Source organism: Brachyhypopomus gauderio, unplaced genomic scaffold (genome assembly GCF_052324685.1).
Source record: "Brachyhypopomus gauderio isolate BG-103 unplaced genomic scaffold, BGAUD_0.2 sc100, whole genome shotgun sequence".
Lineage (NCBI taxonomy): Eukaryota > Metazoa > Chordata > Actinopteri > Gymnotiformes > Hypopomidae > Brachyhypopomus > Brachyhypopomus gauderio.
In genome coordinates this window covers 534,570-552,067 of record NW_027506921.1, presented here as the reverse complement: position 1 = coordinate 552,067, position 17,498 = coordinate 534,570, and the positions used below count along the sequence as shown (strand labels likewise).

Below are 17,498 nucleotides of genomic sequence, written 5' to 3'. Positions count from 1 at the left end.
TAAGAAGCAGTTCCAGCTACACATGAGCCGCTCCAGCTACACATGAGCCGCTCGAACTATACATGGGGAGTTCCAGCTACACATGAGCAGCTCCAGCTACACATGAGCAGCTCCAGCTACACATGAGCAGCTCCAACTACACATGAGCAGCTCCAGCTACACATGAGCAGCTCCAACTATAAGAAGCAGCTGCAGTTACACATGAGCAGTTCCAGCTACACATGAGCAGCTCCAATTATACATGAGCAGCTCCAACTACACATGAGCAGCTCCAGATACACATTAGCAGCTCCAGATACACATTAGCAGCTCCAATTATACATGAGTAGCTCCAAATACACATGAGTAGCTTCAGCTACACATGAGCAGTTCCAGGTACACATGAGCAGCTCCAACTATAAGACACAGCTCCAGCTACACATGAGCAGCTACAACTATAAGAAGCAGCTCCAAGTACACATGATCAGCTCCAGCTACACATGATCAGCTCCAACTACACATGAGCAGCTCCGGCTACACATGAGCCGCTCCGGCTACACACGAGCCGCTCCGGCTACACACGAGCCGCTCCGGCTACACACGAGCAGCTCCAGCTACACACGAGCAGCTCCAGCTACAGACGAGCAGCTCCAGCTACAGACGAGCAGCTCCAGCGACACATTAGCAGCTCCAGCTACACATGAGCAGCTCCAGCTACACATGAGCAGCTCCAGCTACACATGAGCAGCTCCAGCTACACATGAGCAGCTCCAGCTACACATGTGCAGCTCCAACTATAAGAAGCAGTTCCAGCCACACATGAGCAGCTCCAGCTACACATGAGCGGCTCCAGCTACACATGAGCAGCTCCAACTATAAGTAGCAGCTCCAGCTACACATGAGCAGCTCCAACTATAAGAAGCAGCTCCAGCTACACATGAGCAGCTCCAACTATAAGAAGCAGCTCCAGCTACACATGAGCAGCTCCAACTATAAGAAGCAGCTCCAGCTACACATGAGCAGCTCCAACTATAAGAAGCAGCTGCAGTTACACATGAGCAGTTCCAGCTACACATGAGCAGCTCCAATTATACATGAGCAGCTCCAACTACACATGAGCAGCTCCAGATACACATTAGCAGCTCCAATTATACATGAGTAGCTCCAAATACACATGAGTAGATTCAGCTACACATGAGCAGTTCCAGGTACACATGAGCAGCTCCAACTATAAGACACAGCTCCAGCTACACATGAGCAGCTACAACTATAAGAAGCAGCTCCAAGTACACATGATCAGCTCCGGCTACACATGATCAGCTCCGGCTACACATGAGCCGCTCCGGCTACACATGAGCGAGCGGCTCACATGAGCCGCTCGAACTACACGAGCCGCTCGAACTACACGAGCCGCTCGAACTACACGAGCCGCTCCAGCTACACGAGCAGCTCCAGCTACAGACGAGCAGCTCCAGCTACAGACGAGCAGCTCCAGCTACACACGAGCAGCTCCAGCTACACACGAGCAGCTCCAGCTACACATGAGCAGCTCCAACGACACATGAGCAGCTCCAACGACACATGAGCAGCTCCAGCGACACATTAGCAGTTCCAGCTACACATGAGCAGCTCCAACTATAAGCAGCTCCAGCTACACATGAGCAATTCCAGCTACACATGAGCAGTTCCAGCTACACATGAGCAGCTCCAACTATAAGAAGCAGTTCCACCTACACATGAGCAGTTCCACCTACACATGAGCAGCTCCAACTATAAGAAGCAGTTCCACCTACACATGAGCAGCTCCAGCTACACATGAGCAGCTCCAGCTACACATGAGCAGCTCCAGCTACACATGAGCAGCTCCAACTATAAAAAGCAGTTCCAGCCACACATGAGCAGCTCCAGCTACACATGAGCAGCTCCAGCTACACATGAGCAGCTCCAACTATAAGAAGCAGCTCCAGCTACACATGAGCAGCTCCAACTATAAGAAGCAGCTCCAGCTACACATGAGCAGCTCCAACTATAAGAAGCAGCTCCAGCTACACATGAGCAGCTCCAACTATAAGAAGCAGCTCCAGCTACACATGAGCAGCTCCAACTATAAGAAGCAGCTGCAGTTACACATGAGCAGTTCCAGCTACACATGAGCAGCTCCAATTATACATGAGCAGCTCCAACTACACATGAGCAGCTCCAGATACACATTAGCAGCTCCAATTATACATGAGTAGCTCCAAATACACATGAGTAGATTCAGCTACACATGAGCAGTTCCAGGTACACATGAGCAGCTCCAACTATAAGACACAGCTCCAGCTACACATGAGCAGCTACAACTATAAGAAGCAGCTCCAAGTACACATGATCAGCTCCAGCTACACATGATCAGCTCCGGCTACACATGAGCCGCTCCGGCTACACATGAGCGAGCGGCTCACATGAGCCGCTCGAACTACACGAGCCGCTCGAACTACACGAGCCGCTCGAACTACACGAGCCGTTCCAGCTACAGACGAGCAGCTCCAGCTACAGACGAGCAGCTCCAGCTACAGACGAGCAGCTCCAGCTACACACGAGCAGCTCCAGCTACACACGAGCAGCTCCAGCTACACACGAGCAGCTCCAACGACACATGAGCAGCTCCAACGACACATGAGCAGCTCCAGCGACACATTAGCAGTTCCAGCTACACATGAGCAGCTCCAACTATAAGCAGCTCCAGCTACACATGAGCAATTCCAGCTACACATGAGCAGTTCCAGCTACACATGAGCAGCTCCAACTATAAGAAGCAGTTCCACCTACACATGAGCAGTTCCACCTACACATGAGCAGCTCCAGCTACACATGAGCAGCTACAACTATAAGAAGCAGCTACAACTATAAGAAGCAGCTCCAGCTACACATGAGCACCTCCAACTACACATGGGCAGCTCCAACTACACATGGGCAGCTCCAACTACACATGGGCAGCTCGAACTATAAGATGCAGATCCAGATACACATTAGCAGCTCAAACTACACATGAGCAGCTCCAAGTACACATGAGCAGCTCCAAGTACACATGAGCAGCTCCAAGTACACATGAGCAGCTACAACTATAAGAAGCAGTTCCAGCTACACATGAGCCGCTCCAGCTACACATGAGCCGCTCGAACTACACATGAGCAGCTCCAACTATACATGGGGAGTTCCAGCTACACATGAGCAGCTCCAGCTACACATGAGCAGCTCCAGCTACACATGAGCAGCTCCAACTACACATGAGCAGCTCCAACTACACATGAGCAGCTCCAGCTATACATGAGCAGCTCCAGCTATACATGAGCAGCTCCAGCTACACATGTGCAGCTCCAACTATAAGAAGCAGTTCCAGCCACACATAAGCAGCTCAAAGTATACATGATTAGCTCCAGCTACACATGAGCAGCTCCAGCTACACATGAGCAGCTCCAGATACACATGAGCAGCTCCAGATACACATGAGCAGCTCCAACTATAAGAAGCAGCTCCAGCTACACATGAGCAGCTCCAGATACACATGAGCAGCTCCAACTATAAGAAGCAGCTCCAGCTACACATGAGCAGCTCCAACTATAAGAAGCAGCTCCAGCTACACATGAGCAGCTCCAACTATAAGAAGCAGCTGCAGTTACACATGAGCAGTTCCAGCTACACATGAGCAGCTCCAATTATACATGAGCAGCTCCAACTACACATGAGCAGCTCCAGCTACACATGAGCAGCTCCAGCTACACATGAGCAGCTCCAGCTACACATGAGCAGCTCCAGCTACACATGAGCAGCTCCAGCTACACATGTGCAGCTCCAACTATAAGAAGCAGTTCCAGCCACACATGAGCAGCTCCAGCTACACATGAGCAGCTCCAGCTACACATGAGCAGCTCCAACTATAAGAAGCAGCTCCAGCTACACATGAGCAGCTCCAACTATAAGAAGCAGCTCCAGCTACACATGAGCAGCTCCAACTATAAGAAGCAGCTCCAGCTACACATGAGCAGCTCCAACTATAAGAAGCAGCTGCAGTTACACATGAGCAGTTCCAGCTACACATGAGCAGCTCCAATTATACATGAGCAGCTCCAACTACACATGAGCAGCTCCAGATACACATTAGCAGCTCCAATTATACATGAGTAGCTCCAAATACACATGAGTAGATTCAGCTACACATGAGCAGTTCCAGGTACACATGAGCAGCTCCAACTATAAGACACAGCTCCAGCTACACATGAGCAGCTACAACTATAAGAAGCAGCTCCAAGTACACATGATCAGCTCCGGCTACACATGATCAGCTCCGGCTACACATGAGCCGCTCCGGCTACACATGAGCGAGCGGCTCACATGAGCCGCTCGAACTACACGAGCCGCTCGAACTACACGAGCCGCTCGAACTACACGAGCCGCTCGAACTACACGAGCCGCTCGAACTACACGAGCCCCTCCAGCTACACGAGCAGCTCCAGCTACAGACGAGCAGCTCCAGCTACAGACGAGCAGCTCCAGCTACACACGAGCAGCTCCAGCTACACACAAGCAGCTCCAGCTACACATGAGCAGCTCCAACGACACATGAGCAGCTCCAACGACACATGAGCAGCTCCAGCGACACATTAGCAGTTCCAGCTACACATGAGCAGCTCCAACTATAAGCAGCTCCAGCTACACATGAGCAATTCCAGCTACACATGAGCAGTTCCAGCTACACATGAGCAGCTCCAACTATAAGAAGCAGTTCCACCTACACATGAGCAGTTCCACCTACACATGAGCAGCTCCAACTATAAGAAGCAGTTCCACCTACACATGAGCAGCTCCAGCTACACATGAGCAGCTCCAGCTACACATGAGCAGCTCCAGCTACACATGAGCAGCTCCAACTATAAAAAGCAGTTCCAGCCACACATGAGCAGCTCCAGCTACACATGAGCAGCTCCAGCTACACATGAGCAGCTCCAACTATAAGAAGCAGCTCCAGCTACACATGAGCAGCTCCAACTATAAGAAGCAGCTCCAGCTACACATGAGCAGCTCCAACTATAAGAAGCAGCTCCAGCTACACATGAGCAGCTCCAACTATAAGAAGCAGCTCCAGCTACACATGAGCAGCTCCAACTATAAGAAGCAGCTGCAGTTACACATGAGCAGTTCCAGCTACACATGAGCAGCTCCAATTATACATGAGCAGCTCCAACTACACATGAGCAGCTCCAGATACACATTAGCAGCTCCAATTATACATGAGTAGCTCCAAATACACATGAGTAGATTCAGCTACACATGAGCAGTTCCAGGTACACATGAGCAGCTCCAACTATAAGACACAGCTCCAGCTACACATGAGCAGCTACAACTATAAGAAGCAGCTCCAAGTACACATGATCAGCTCCGGCTACACATGATCAGCTCCGGCTACACATGAGCCGCTCCGGCTACACATGAGCGAGCGGCTCACATGAGCCGCTCGAACTACACGAGCCGCTCGAACTACACGAGCCGCTCGAACTACACGAGCCGCTCGAACTACACGAGCCGCTCCAGCTACACGAGCCGCTCCAGCTACAGACGAGCAGCTCCAGCTACAGACGAGCAGCTCCAGCTACACACGAGCAGCTCCAGCTACACACGAGCAGCTCCAACGACACATGAGCAGCTCCAACGACACATGAGCAGCTCCAGCGACACATTAGCAGTTCCAGCTACACATGAGCAGCTCCAACTATAAGCAGCTCCAGCTACACATGAGCAATTCCAGCTACACATGAGCAGTTCCAGCTACACATGAGCAGCTCCAACTATAAGAAGCAGTTCCACCTACACATGAGCAGTTCCACCTACACATGAGCAGCTCCAGCTACACATGAGCAGCTACAACTATAAGAAGCAGCTACAACTATAAGAAGCAGCTCCAGCTACACATGAGCAGCTCCAACTACACATGGGCAGCTCCAACTACACATGGGCAGCTCCAACTACACATGGGCAGCTCGAACTATAAGATGCAGATCCAGATACACATTAGCAGCTCAAACTACACATGAGCAGCTCCAAGTACACATGAGCAGCTCCAAGTACACATGAGCAGCTCCAAGTACACATGAGCAGCTACAACTATAAGAAGCAGTTCCAGCTACACATGAGCCGCTCCAGCTACACATGAGCCGCTCGAACTACACATGAGCAGCTCCAACTATACATGGGGAGTTCCAGCTACACATGAGCAGCTCCAGCTACACATGAGCAGCTCCAGCTACACATGAGCAGCTCCAGCTACACATGAGCAGCTCCAACTACACATGAGCAGCTCCAACTACACATGAGCAGCTCCAGCTATACATGAGCAGCTCCAGCTATACATGAGCAGCTCCAGCTACACATGTGCAGCTCCAACTATAAGAAGCAGTTCCAGCCACACATAAGCAGCTCAAAGTATACATGATTAGCTCCAGCTACACATGAGCAGCTCCAGCTACACATGAGCAGCTCCAGATACACATGAGCAGCTCCAGATACACATGAGCAGCTCCAACTATAAGAAGCAGCTCCAGCTACACATGAGCAGCTCCAGATACACATGAGCAGCTCCAACTATAAGAAGCAGCTCCAGCTACACATGAGCAGCTCCAACTATAAGAAGCAGCTCCAGCTACACATGAGCAGCTCCAACTATAAGAAGCAGCTCCAGCTACACATGAGCAGCTCCAACTATAAGAAGCAGCTGCAGTTACACATGAGCAGTTCCAGCTACACATGAGCAGCTCCAATTATACATGAGCAGCTCCAACTACACATGAGCAGCTCCAGATACACATTAGCAGCTCCAGATACACATTAGCAGCTCCAATTATACATGAGTAGCTCCAAATACACATGAGTAGCTTCAGCTACACATGAGCAGTTCCAGGTACACATGAGCAGCTCCAACTATAAGACACAGCTCCAGCTACACATGAGCAGCTACAACTATAAGAAGCAGCTCCAAGTACACATGATCAGCTCCAGCTACACATGATCAGCTCCAATTACACATGAGCCGCTCCGGCTACACATGAGCCGCTCCGGCTACACACGAGCCGCTCCGGCTACACACGAGCCGCTCCGGCTACACACGAGCCGCTCCGGCTACACACGAGCAGCTCCGGCTACACACGAGCCGCTCCAGCTACAGACGAGCAGCTCCAGCTACAGACGAGCAGCTCCAGCTACAGACGAGCAGCTCCAGCTACACATGAGCAGCTCCAGCGACACATTAGCAGCTCCAGCTACATATGAGCAGCTCCAGCTACACATGAGCAGCTCCAGCTACACATGAGCAGCTCCAGCTACACATATGCAGCTCCAACTATAAGAAGCAGTTCCAGCCACACATGAGCAGCTCCAGCTACACATGAGCAGCTCCAGCTACACATGAGCAGCTCCAACTATAAGAAGCAGCTCCAGCTACACATGAGCAGCTCCAACTATAAGAAGCAGCTCCAGCTACACACGAGCAGCTCCAACGACACATGAGCAGCTCCAGCGACACATTAGCAGTTCCAGCTACACACGAGCAGCTCCAACTATAAGCAGCTCCAGCTACACATGAGCAATTCCACCTACACATGAGCAGTTCCACCTACACATGAGCAGCTCCAACTATAAGAAGCAGTTCCACCTACACATGAGCAGTTCCACCTACACATGAGCAGCTCCAGCTACACATGAGCAGCTACAACTATAAGAAGCAGCTACAACTATAAGAAGCAGCTCCAGCTACACATGAGCAGCTCCAACTACACATGGGCAGCTCCAACTACACATGGGCAGCTCCAACTACACATGGGCAGCTCCAACTACACATGGGCAGCTCCAACTACACATGGGCAGCTCGAACTATAAGATGCAGATCCAGATACACATTAGCAGCTCAAACTACACATGAGCAGCTCCAAGTACACATGAGCAGCTCCAAGTACACATGAGCAGCTCCAAGTACACATGAGCAGCTCCAGCTACACATGAGCAGCTCCAACTATAAGAAGCAGCTCCAGCTACACATGAGCAGCTCCAACTATAAGAAGCAGCTCCAGCTACACATGAGCAGCTCCAACTATAAGAAGCAGCTGCAGTTACACATGAGCAGTTCCAGCTACACATGAGCAGCTCCAATTATACATGAGCAGCTCCAGATACACATTAGCAGCTCCAATTATACATGAGTAGCTCCAAATACACATGAGTAGATTCAGCTACACATGAGCAGTTCCAGGTACACATGAGCAGCTCCAACTATAAGACACAGCTCCAGCTACACATGAGCAGCTACAACTATAAGAAGCAGCTCCAAGTACACATGATCAGCTCCGGCTACACATGAGCCGCTCCGGCTACACATGAGCCGCTCCGGCTACACATGAGCCGCTCCGGCTACACATGAGCCGCTCGAACTACACGAGCCGCTCGAACTACACGAGCCGCTCGAACTACACGAGCCGCTCCAGCTACACGAGCCGCTCCAGCTACACACGAGCCGCTCCAGCTACACACGAGCAGCTCCAGCTACACACGAGCAGCTCCAGCTACACACGAGCAGCTCCAACGACACATGAGCAGCTCCAGCGACACATTAGCAGTTCCAGCTACACACGAGCAGCTCCAACTATAAGCAGCTCCAGCTACACATGAGCAATTCCACCTACACATGAGCAGTTCCACCTACACATGAGCAGCTCCAACTATAAGAAGCAGTTCCACCTACACATGAGCAGTTCCACCTACACATGAGCAGCTCCAGCTACACATGAGCAGCTACAACTATAAGAAGCAGCTACAACTATAAGAAGCAGCTACAACTATAAGAAGCAGCTCCAGCTACACATGAGCAGCTCCAACTACACATGGGCAGCTCCAACTACACATGGGCAGCTCCAACTACACATGGGCAGCTCCAACTACACATGGGCAGCTCGAACTATAAGATGCAGATCCAGATACACATTAGCAGCTCAAACTACACATGAGCAGCTCCAAGTACACATGAGCAGCTCCAAGTACACATGAGCAGCTCCAAGTACACATGAGCAGCTCCAGCTACACATGAGCAGCTACAACTATAAGAAGCAGTTCGAGATACACATGAGCCGCTCCAGCTACACATGAGCCGCTCGAACTACACATGAGCAGCTCCAACTATACATGGGGAGTTCCAGCTACACATGAGCAGCTCCAGCTACACATGAGCAGCTCCAGCTACACATGAGCAGCTCCAACTACACATGAGCAGCTCCAACTACACATGAGCACCTCCAACTACACATGAGCAGCTCCAGCTATACATGATCAGCTCCAACTACACATGAGCAGCACCAGCGACACATTAGCAGTTCCAGCTACACATGAGCAGTTCCAACTATAAGACGCAGCTCCAGCTACACATGAGCAGCTCCAACTATACATGGGGAGTTCCAGCTACACATGAGCAGCTCCAGCTACACATGAGCAGCTCCAGCTACACATGAGCAGCTCCAACTACACATGAGCAGCTCCAACTACACATGAGCAGCTCCAACTACACATGAGCACCTCCAACTACACATGAGCAGCTCCAACTACACATGAGCAGCTCCAGCTATACATGATCAGCTCCAACTACACATGAGCAGCACCAGCGACACATTAGCAGTTCCAGCTACACATGAGCAGTTCCAACTATAAGACGCAGCTCCAGCTACACATGAGCAGCTCCAACTATAAGCAGCTCCAGCTACACATGAGCAATTCCAGCAACACATGAGCAGTTCCAGCTACACATGAGCAGCTACAACTATAAGAAGGAAGCAGCTACAACTATAAGAAGCAGCTACAACTATAAGACGCAGCTCCAGCTACACATGAGCAGCTCGAACTATAAGATGCAGATCCAGATACACATTAGCAGCTCCAGCTACACATGAGCAGTTCCAGCTACACATGAGCAGCTCCAACTATAAGAAGCAGCTCCAACTATAAGAAGCAGCTCCAACTATAAGAAGCAGCTCCAACTATAAGAAGCAGCTCCAGCTACACATGAGCAGTTCCAGCTACACATGAGCAGCTCCAACTATAAGAAGCAGCTCCAACTATAAGAAGCAGCTCCAACTATAAGAAGCAGCTCCAGCAACACATTAGCAGTTCCAGCTACACATGAGCAGCTACAACTATAAGAAGCAGCTCCAACTATAAGAAGCAGCTCCAGCTACACACGAGCAGCTCCAGCTACACACGAGCAGCTCCAACGACACATGAGCAGCTCCAGCGACACATTAGCAGTTCCAGCTACACATGAGCAGCTCCAACTATAAGCAGCTCCAGCTACACATGAGCAATTCCACCTACACATGAGCAGTTCCACCTACACATGTGCAGCTCCAACTATAAGAAGCAGCTCCAGCCACACACAAGCAGCTCCAGCTACACATGAGCAGCTCCAGCTACACATGAGCCGATCCAGCTACTCATGAGCAGCTTCAGCTACACATGAGCAGTTCCAGCTACACATGAGCAGCTCCAGCTACACATGAGCAGCTCAAAGTATACATGATTAGCTCCAGCTACACATGAGCAGCTCCAGCTACACATGAGCAGCTCCAGCTACACATGAGCAGCTCCAATCACACATGAGCAGCTCCAACTATAAGAAGCAGCTCCAACTATAAGAAGCAGCTCCAGCTACACATTAGTAGTTCCAGATACACATGAGCAGCTCCAGCTACACATGAGCAGCTCCAACTACACATGAGCAGCTCCAGCTACACATGAGCAGCTCCAGCTACACATGAGCAGCTCCAGCTACACATGAGCAGCTCCAGCTACACATGAGCAGCTCCAACTATAAGAGGCAGCTCCAACTATAAGAGGCAGCTCCAGCTACACATGAGCAGCTCCAACTATAAGAAGCAGCTCCAGCTACACATGAGCAGCTCCAGCTACACATGAGCAGCTCCAGCTACACATGAGCAGCTCCAGCTACACATGAGCAGCTCCAACTATAAGAGGCAGCTCCAACTATAAGAGGCAGCTCCAGCTACACATGAGCAGCTCCAACTATAAGAAGCAGCTCCAGCTACACATGAGCAGCTCCAGCTACACATGAGCAGCTCCAACTACACATGAGCAGCTCCAGCTACACATGAGCCGCTCCAGCTACACATGAGCAGCTCCAGCTACATATGAGCCGCTCCAGCTACACATGAGCAGTTCCAGCTACACATGAGCAGTTCCAGCTACACATGAGCAGTTCCAGCTACACATGAGCAGCTCCAGCTACACATGAGCAGCTCCAGCTACACATGAGCAGCTCAAAGTATACATGATTAGCTCCAGCTACACATGAGCAGCTCCAACTATAAGAAGCAGCTCCAGCTACACATGAGCAGCTCAAAGTATACATGATTAGCTCCAGCTACACATGAGCAGCTCCAGCTACACATGAGCAGCTCCAGCTACACATGAGCAGCTCCAGCTACACATGAGCCGATCCAGCTACACGAGCCGATCCAGCTACTCATGAGCAGCTTCAGCTACACATGAGCAGTTCCAGCTACACATGAGCAGCTCCAGCTACACATGAGCAGCTCCAGCTACACATGAGCAGCTCCAGCTACACATGAGCAGCTCCAGCTACACATGAGCAGTTCCAGCTACACATGAGCAGTTCCAGCTACACATGAGCAGCTCCAGCTACACATGAGCAGCTCCAGCTACACATGAGCAGCTCAAAGTATACATGATTAGCTCCAGCTACACATGAGCAGCTCCAACTATAAGAAGCAGCTCCAGCTACACATGAGCAGCTCAAAGTATACATGATTAGCTCCAGCTACACATGAGCAGCTCCAGCTACACATGAGCAGCTCCAGCTACACATGAGCCGATCCAGCTACACGAGCCGATCCAGCTACTCATGAGCAGCTTCAGCTACACATGAGCAGTTCCAGCTACACATGAGCAGCTCCAGCTACACATGAGCAGCTCCAGCTACACATGAGCAGCTCAAAGTATACATGATTAGCTCCAGCTACACATGAGCAGCTCCAGCTACACATGAGCAGCTCCAATCACACATGAGCAGCTCCAACTATAAGAAGCAGCTCCAACTATAAGAAGCAGCTCCAGCTACACATTAGTAGTTCCAGATACACATGAGCAGTTCCAGATACACATGAGCAGCTCCAGCTACACATGAGCAGCTCCAGCTACACATGAGCAGCTCCAGCTACACATAAGCAGCTCCAGCTACACATGAGCAGCTCCAGCTACACATTAGTAGTTCCAGATACACATGAGCAGCTCCAGCTACACATGTGCAGCTCCAACTATAAGAAGCATCTCCAGCTACACATGAGCAGCTCCAGCTACACATGAGCAGCTCCAGCTACACATGAGCAGCTCCAGCTACACATGAGCAGATCCAACTATAAGAAGCAGCTCCAACTATAAGAAGCAGCTCCAATTATAACAAGCAGCTCCAACTATAACAAGCAGCTCCAACTATAACAAGCAGCTCCAACTATAACAAGCAGCTCCAACTATAACAAGCAGCTCCAACTATAAGAAGCAGCTCCAACTATAAGAAGCAGCTCCAGCTACACATGACCAGCTCCAGCTACACATGACCAGCTCCAGCTACACATGACCAGCTATAACTATAAGAAGCAGCTCCAGCTACACATGAGCAGTTCCAGCTACACATGAGCAGTTCCAGCTACACATGAGCAGTTCCAGCTACACATGAGCAGCTCCAGCTACACATGAGCAGCTCAAAGTATACATGATTAGCTCCAGCTACACATGAGCAGCTCCAACTATAAGAAGCAGCTCCAGCTACACATGAGCAGCTCAAAGTATACATGATTAGCTCCAGCTACACATGAGCAGCTCCAGCTACACATGAGCAGCTCCAGCTACACATGAGCAGCTCCAGCTACACATGAGCAGCTCCAGCTACACATGAGCCGATCCAGCTACACATGAGCCGATCCAGCTACACGAGCCGATCCAGCTACTCATGAGCAGCTTCAGCTACACATGAGCAGCTCCAGCTACACATGAGCAGCTCCAGCTACACATGAGCAGTTCCAGCTACACATGAGCAGTTCCAGCTACACATGAGCAGTTCCAGCTACACATGAGCAGCTCCAGCTACACATGAGCAGCTCCAGCTACACATGAGCAGCTCAAAGTATACATGATTAGCTCCAGCTACACATGAGCAGCTCCAACTATAAGAAGCAGCTCCAGCTACACATGAGCAGCTCAAAGTATACATGATTAGCTCCAGCTACACATGAGCAGCTCCAGCTACACATGAGCAGCTCCAGCTACACATGAGCAGCTCCAGCTACACATGAGCAGCTCCAGCTACACATGAGCAGCTCAAAGTATACATGATTAGCTCCAGCTACACATGAGCAGTTCCAGCTACACATGAGCAGCTCCAGCTACACATGAGCAGCTCCAGCTACACATGAGCAGCTCAAAGTATACATGATTAGCTCCAGCTACACATGAGCAGCTCCAGCTACACATGAGCAGCTCCAATCACACATGAGCAGCTCCAACTATAAGAAGCAGCTCCAACTATAAGAAGCAGCTCCAGCTACACATTAGTAGTTCCAGATACACATGAGCAGTTCCAGATACACATGAGCAGCTCCAGCTACACATGAGCAGCTCCAGCTACACATGAGCAGCTCCAGCTACACATAAGCAGCTCCAGCTACACATGAGCAGCTCCAGCTACACATTAGTAGTTCCAGATACACATGAGCAGCTCCAGCTACACATGTGCAGCTCCAACTATAAGAAGCATCTCCAGCTACACATGAGCAGCTCCAGCTACACATGAGCAGCTCCAGCTACACATGAGCAGCTCCAGCTACACATGAGCAGATCCAACTATAAGAAGCAGCTCCAACTATAAGAAGCAGCTCCAACTATAACAAGCAGCTCCAACTATAACAAGCAGCTCCAACTATAACAAGCAGCTCCAACTATAACAAGCAGCTCCAACTATAACAAGCAGCTCCAACTATAACAAGCAGCTCCAACTATAACAAGCAGCTCCAACTATAACAAGCAGCTCCAACTATAAGAAGCAGCTCCAGCTACACATGACCAGCTCCAGCTACACATGACCAGCTCCAGCTACACATGACCAGCTATAACTATAAGAAGCAGCTCCAGCTACACATGAGCAGCTCCAGCTACACATGAGCAGCTCCAGCTACACATGAGCAGCTCCAGCTACACATGAGCAGCTCCAACTATAAGAAGCAGCTCCAACTATAAGAAGCAGCTCCAACTATAACAAGCAGCTCCAACTATAAGAAGCAGCTCCAACTATAAGAAGCAGCTCCAGCTACACATGACCAGCTCCAGCTACACATGACCAGCTCCAGCTACACATGACCAGCTATAACTATAAGAAGCAGCTCCAGCTACGCATGAGCAGCTCCAGCTACGCATGAGCAGCTCCAGCTACGCATGAGCCGCTCCAGCTACGCATGAGCCGCTCCAGCTACGCATGAGCCGCTCCAGCTACGCATGAGCCGCTCCAGATACGCATGAGCCGCTCCAGATACGCATGAGCCGCTCCAGATACGCATGAGCCGCTTGAACTATACATGACCAGCTTCAGCTACACATGACCAGCTTCAGCTACACATGACCAGCTACAGCTACACAAGAGCAGCTATAACTATAAGAAGCAGCTCCAGCTACATATGAGCAGCTCCAACTATAAGAAGCAGCTCCAACAATAAGAAGCACCTCCAACTAGAGGTCTGCACTCCCGCGGTAATCCCGCGGGTCCCGCGGGACCCGACAGAATATCTTGCGGCGCGGGACAGAATTTAATTGTTATTGGCGGGAGCGGGAGTTGAATGAGTCCAGGCGATGCGGGAGTGGGACCACATATACATGTAGAAAAATCCCACAAATTAATAGTCTAGAAAATTATAATAATAACAACGCAATGATTTCCATGCATAAGGAACAGGACGAAAACAACTAATCATTCAGTAAGTAAGCAATAAACTAATTCAAAATATTGGCTAAGCAACTGATCACGTGAACATGAAGTGTGCGTCATTTTGTCATTTTGATACAGAAATGGCAGAGACTGTAGACCAGGGGTCGGCAACCTTTGAGACATGGAGTGCCAACTTTAACATGTCCAGTCAATGAGTGTGCCACTATGGCGGTGAGTTTAAATTGTTGACCGAGGAGGGGGGGAGGTGTAAATGGACACAAATTAAGTATTATATCGCGATCGATCGCCAAGTTTAAACGCCTCCGCCGTTCGCGCGAGGTGTGCGTGCGGAGTCGCGCGCTACGGTCACTCGCGAAAGTATAATCCATTAATATAATAATTTATATTAAAATACATATATTTGCTGATGCTGGTCCAGCGTGTCGTGTGCCAGTGACTATGCCTCAGTGTGCCAATGGTGCCACGCGTGCCATAGGTTGCCGACCCCTGCTGTAGACGGTCAACCAGTTTCAGCTGTGGAAAATTCTATTAAAACAGGCGAATACACCACAATTAAGCCAACTACAGGAAAGTCTGATGTATGGAAGTCATATTCCATTGTAATTAATGGAGATGGAAATCGGCTTGTTGTGATACATGTCAGAAAGTGTTGGTGTACGTCACCTGACGGGATGTGTTTGGACTGTGATAAGAAATGGGACAGCGCGATCAATCGCTATATTGCTGTTTTAATGAATACATAAGAAAATTTCAAGTACTAAATCTAATTAATTCAATTCATATTAGGATTGTGGGCGGGGGCGACAGAAACGTGTATGTGGTGGGCGGGTGCGGGATTAAAACAAGCGATTTTTTGGCCGGTGCGGGCAGGAGCGGGATTAAAACAAGCAGGTGCGGGCGGGAGCGGGATTAAAACAAGCAGGTGCGGGCGGGAGCGGGATTAAAACAAGCGATTTTTTGGCGGGAGCGGGATTAAAAAAGCAGTCCCGTGCAGACCTCTACCTCCAACCATAAGAAGCACCTCCAACCATAAGAAGCAGCTCCAGCTACACATGACCAGCTCCAGCTACACAAGAGCAGCTATAACTATAAGAAGCAGCTCCAGCTACATATGAGCAGCTCCAACTATAAGAAGCAGCTCCAGCTACACATTAGCAGTTCCAGCTACACATTAGCAGCTATAACTATAAGAAGCAGCTCCAGCTACATATGAGCAGCTCCAACTATAAGAAGCAGCTCCAGCTACACATGAGCCGCTCCAGCTACATATGAGCAGCTCCAACTATAAGAAGCAGCTCCAGTTACACATGAGCCGCTCCAGCTACATATGAGCAGCTCCAACTATAAGAAGCAGCTCCAACTATAAGAAGCAGCTCCAACTATAAGAAGCAGCTCCAGCTACATATGAGCAGCTCCAACTATAAGAAGCAGCTCCAGCTACACATGAGCCGCTCCAGCTACACATGAGCAGTTCCAGCTACACATGAGCAGCTCTGTGATGAGGTCAGAAGAACCTGTCTCATCCCCATTATTGCAAAGATTCTATGATGTGATTAATTAATGTATCATATGTTTTATGAATCATGGGGAAATGTATACTTACCTGTGTTGGGAAATGCAAGGGAGTGCGCCACCTCTCAGGGCTTCTTTTATGCAGGCCAGAAGAGCCCATGGCCGTATAGCGGGGGGGGGGGGGGGTAGCTGAAGCATCCTGGGGAAAAGAATACACAAAGGTAAATAATACAAAATGGATGTCCATGTAAATATTGTTAGAAGGTACCTGTGTTGTGTATGTGTTATTATTTGTCATATGTATGTGTTTATGTTAAAGCCCTTTTATTGTCGGTAATTGGTTTGGTCCAGTTAGGCAGAGGGTGGGGTTATGTGCATATAGGGACAGAGTGCAGTGAGAAGAGAAGACTGGCTTGGTTAAAGGTTGGTTTGGTTGAGGTTGGTTTTGGTTTGTAGAGCGTGTCCGTACTGGCTGCAGTAAGTCAATAACAAGGAGGTTGCTATAACGTGCTATTGTACAGTTTAAATCTCTGCTGGTAATCCCAAGATTACTTTCGTTTGTTTTCTTTTTTTGTTTACAAGTTTTCTTTTCCTTTTGTCCACGTGTGCTGGGAATAAACTCACCCTATGGGATTTAAATATATCTTTCGAGTTTGTCTAATCTCTCTGCGACACGGACTCAGCACTCCGCTTAGGAATCATTACAACCAAAGTCTGGTATTTGAACACAAGGGACCTGCAGGGGACCGATGTACCCCCTCGCCCGATGACATGCTCCAACTACATATGAGCAGCTCCAACTACATACGAGCTTCCACTAATGAACCCTGTTAAAGCAAACCTGAAGCCCATTTATAACTGCAATAATGATTAATAAAAATAAAATAATTACGTTAGTGTCTTGACCTTTTCTTCTTAGGCTGTCGCGGCATGGGCTCTCCACTGATGTCCACTTCAACATGTGGCG

At 49.6% G+C, this 17,498-nt stretch overlaps 1 protein-coding gene across 4 annotated transcripts in view; it reads right to left on the bottom strand.

Moving 5' to 3' along the window:
• LOC143497137 (uncharacterized) overlaps positions 1-16,711 on the bottom strand; it is a 50,498-nt gene extending 33,787 nt beyond the window's left edge. For all 4 annotated transcript variants that reach the window (XR_013125693.1, XR_013125694.1, XR_013125695.1 and 1 more), the window contains exon 1: positions 16,623-16,711. Coding sequence is in view for 1 of the 4 variants with exons in the window: in XM_076992932.1 (XP_076849047.1) it covers positions 16,623-16,691 (69 nt within the window). In the remaining 3 variants the exon portion in view is untranslated. The remainder of the gene's footprint in view (positions 1-16,622) is intronic.
• Positions 16,712-17,498: the final 787 nt, after the last annotated feature.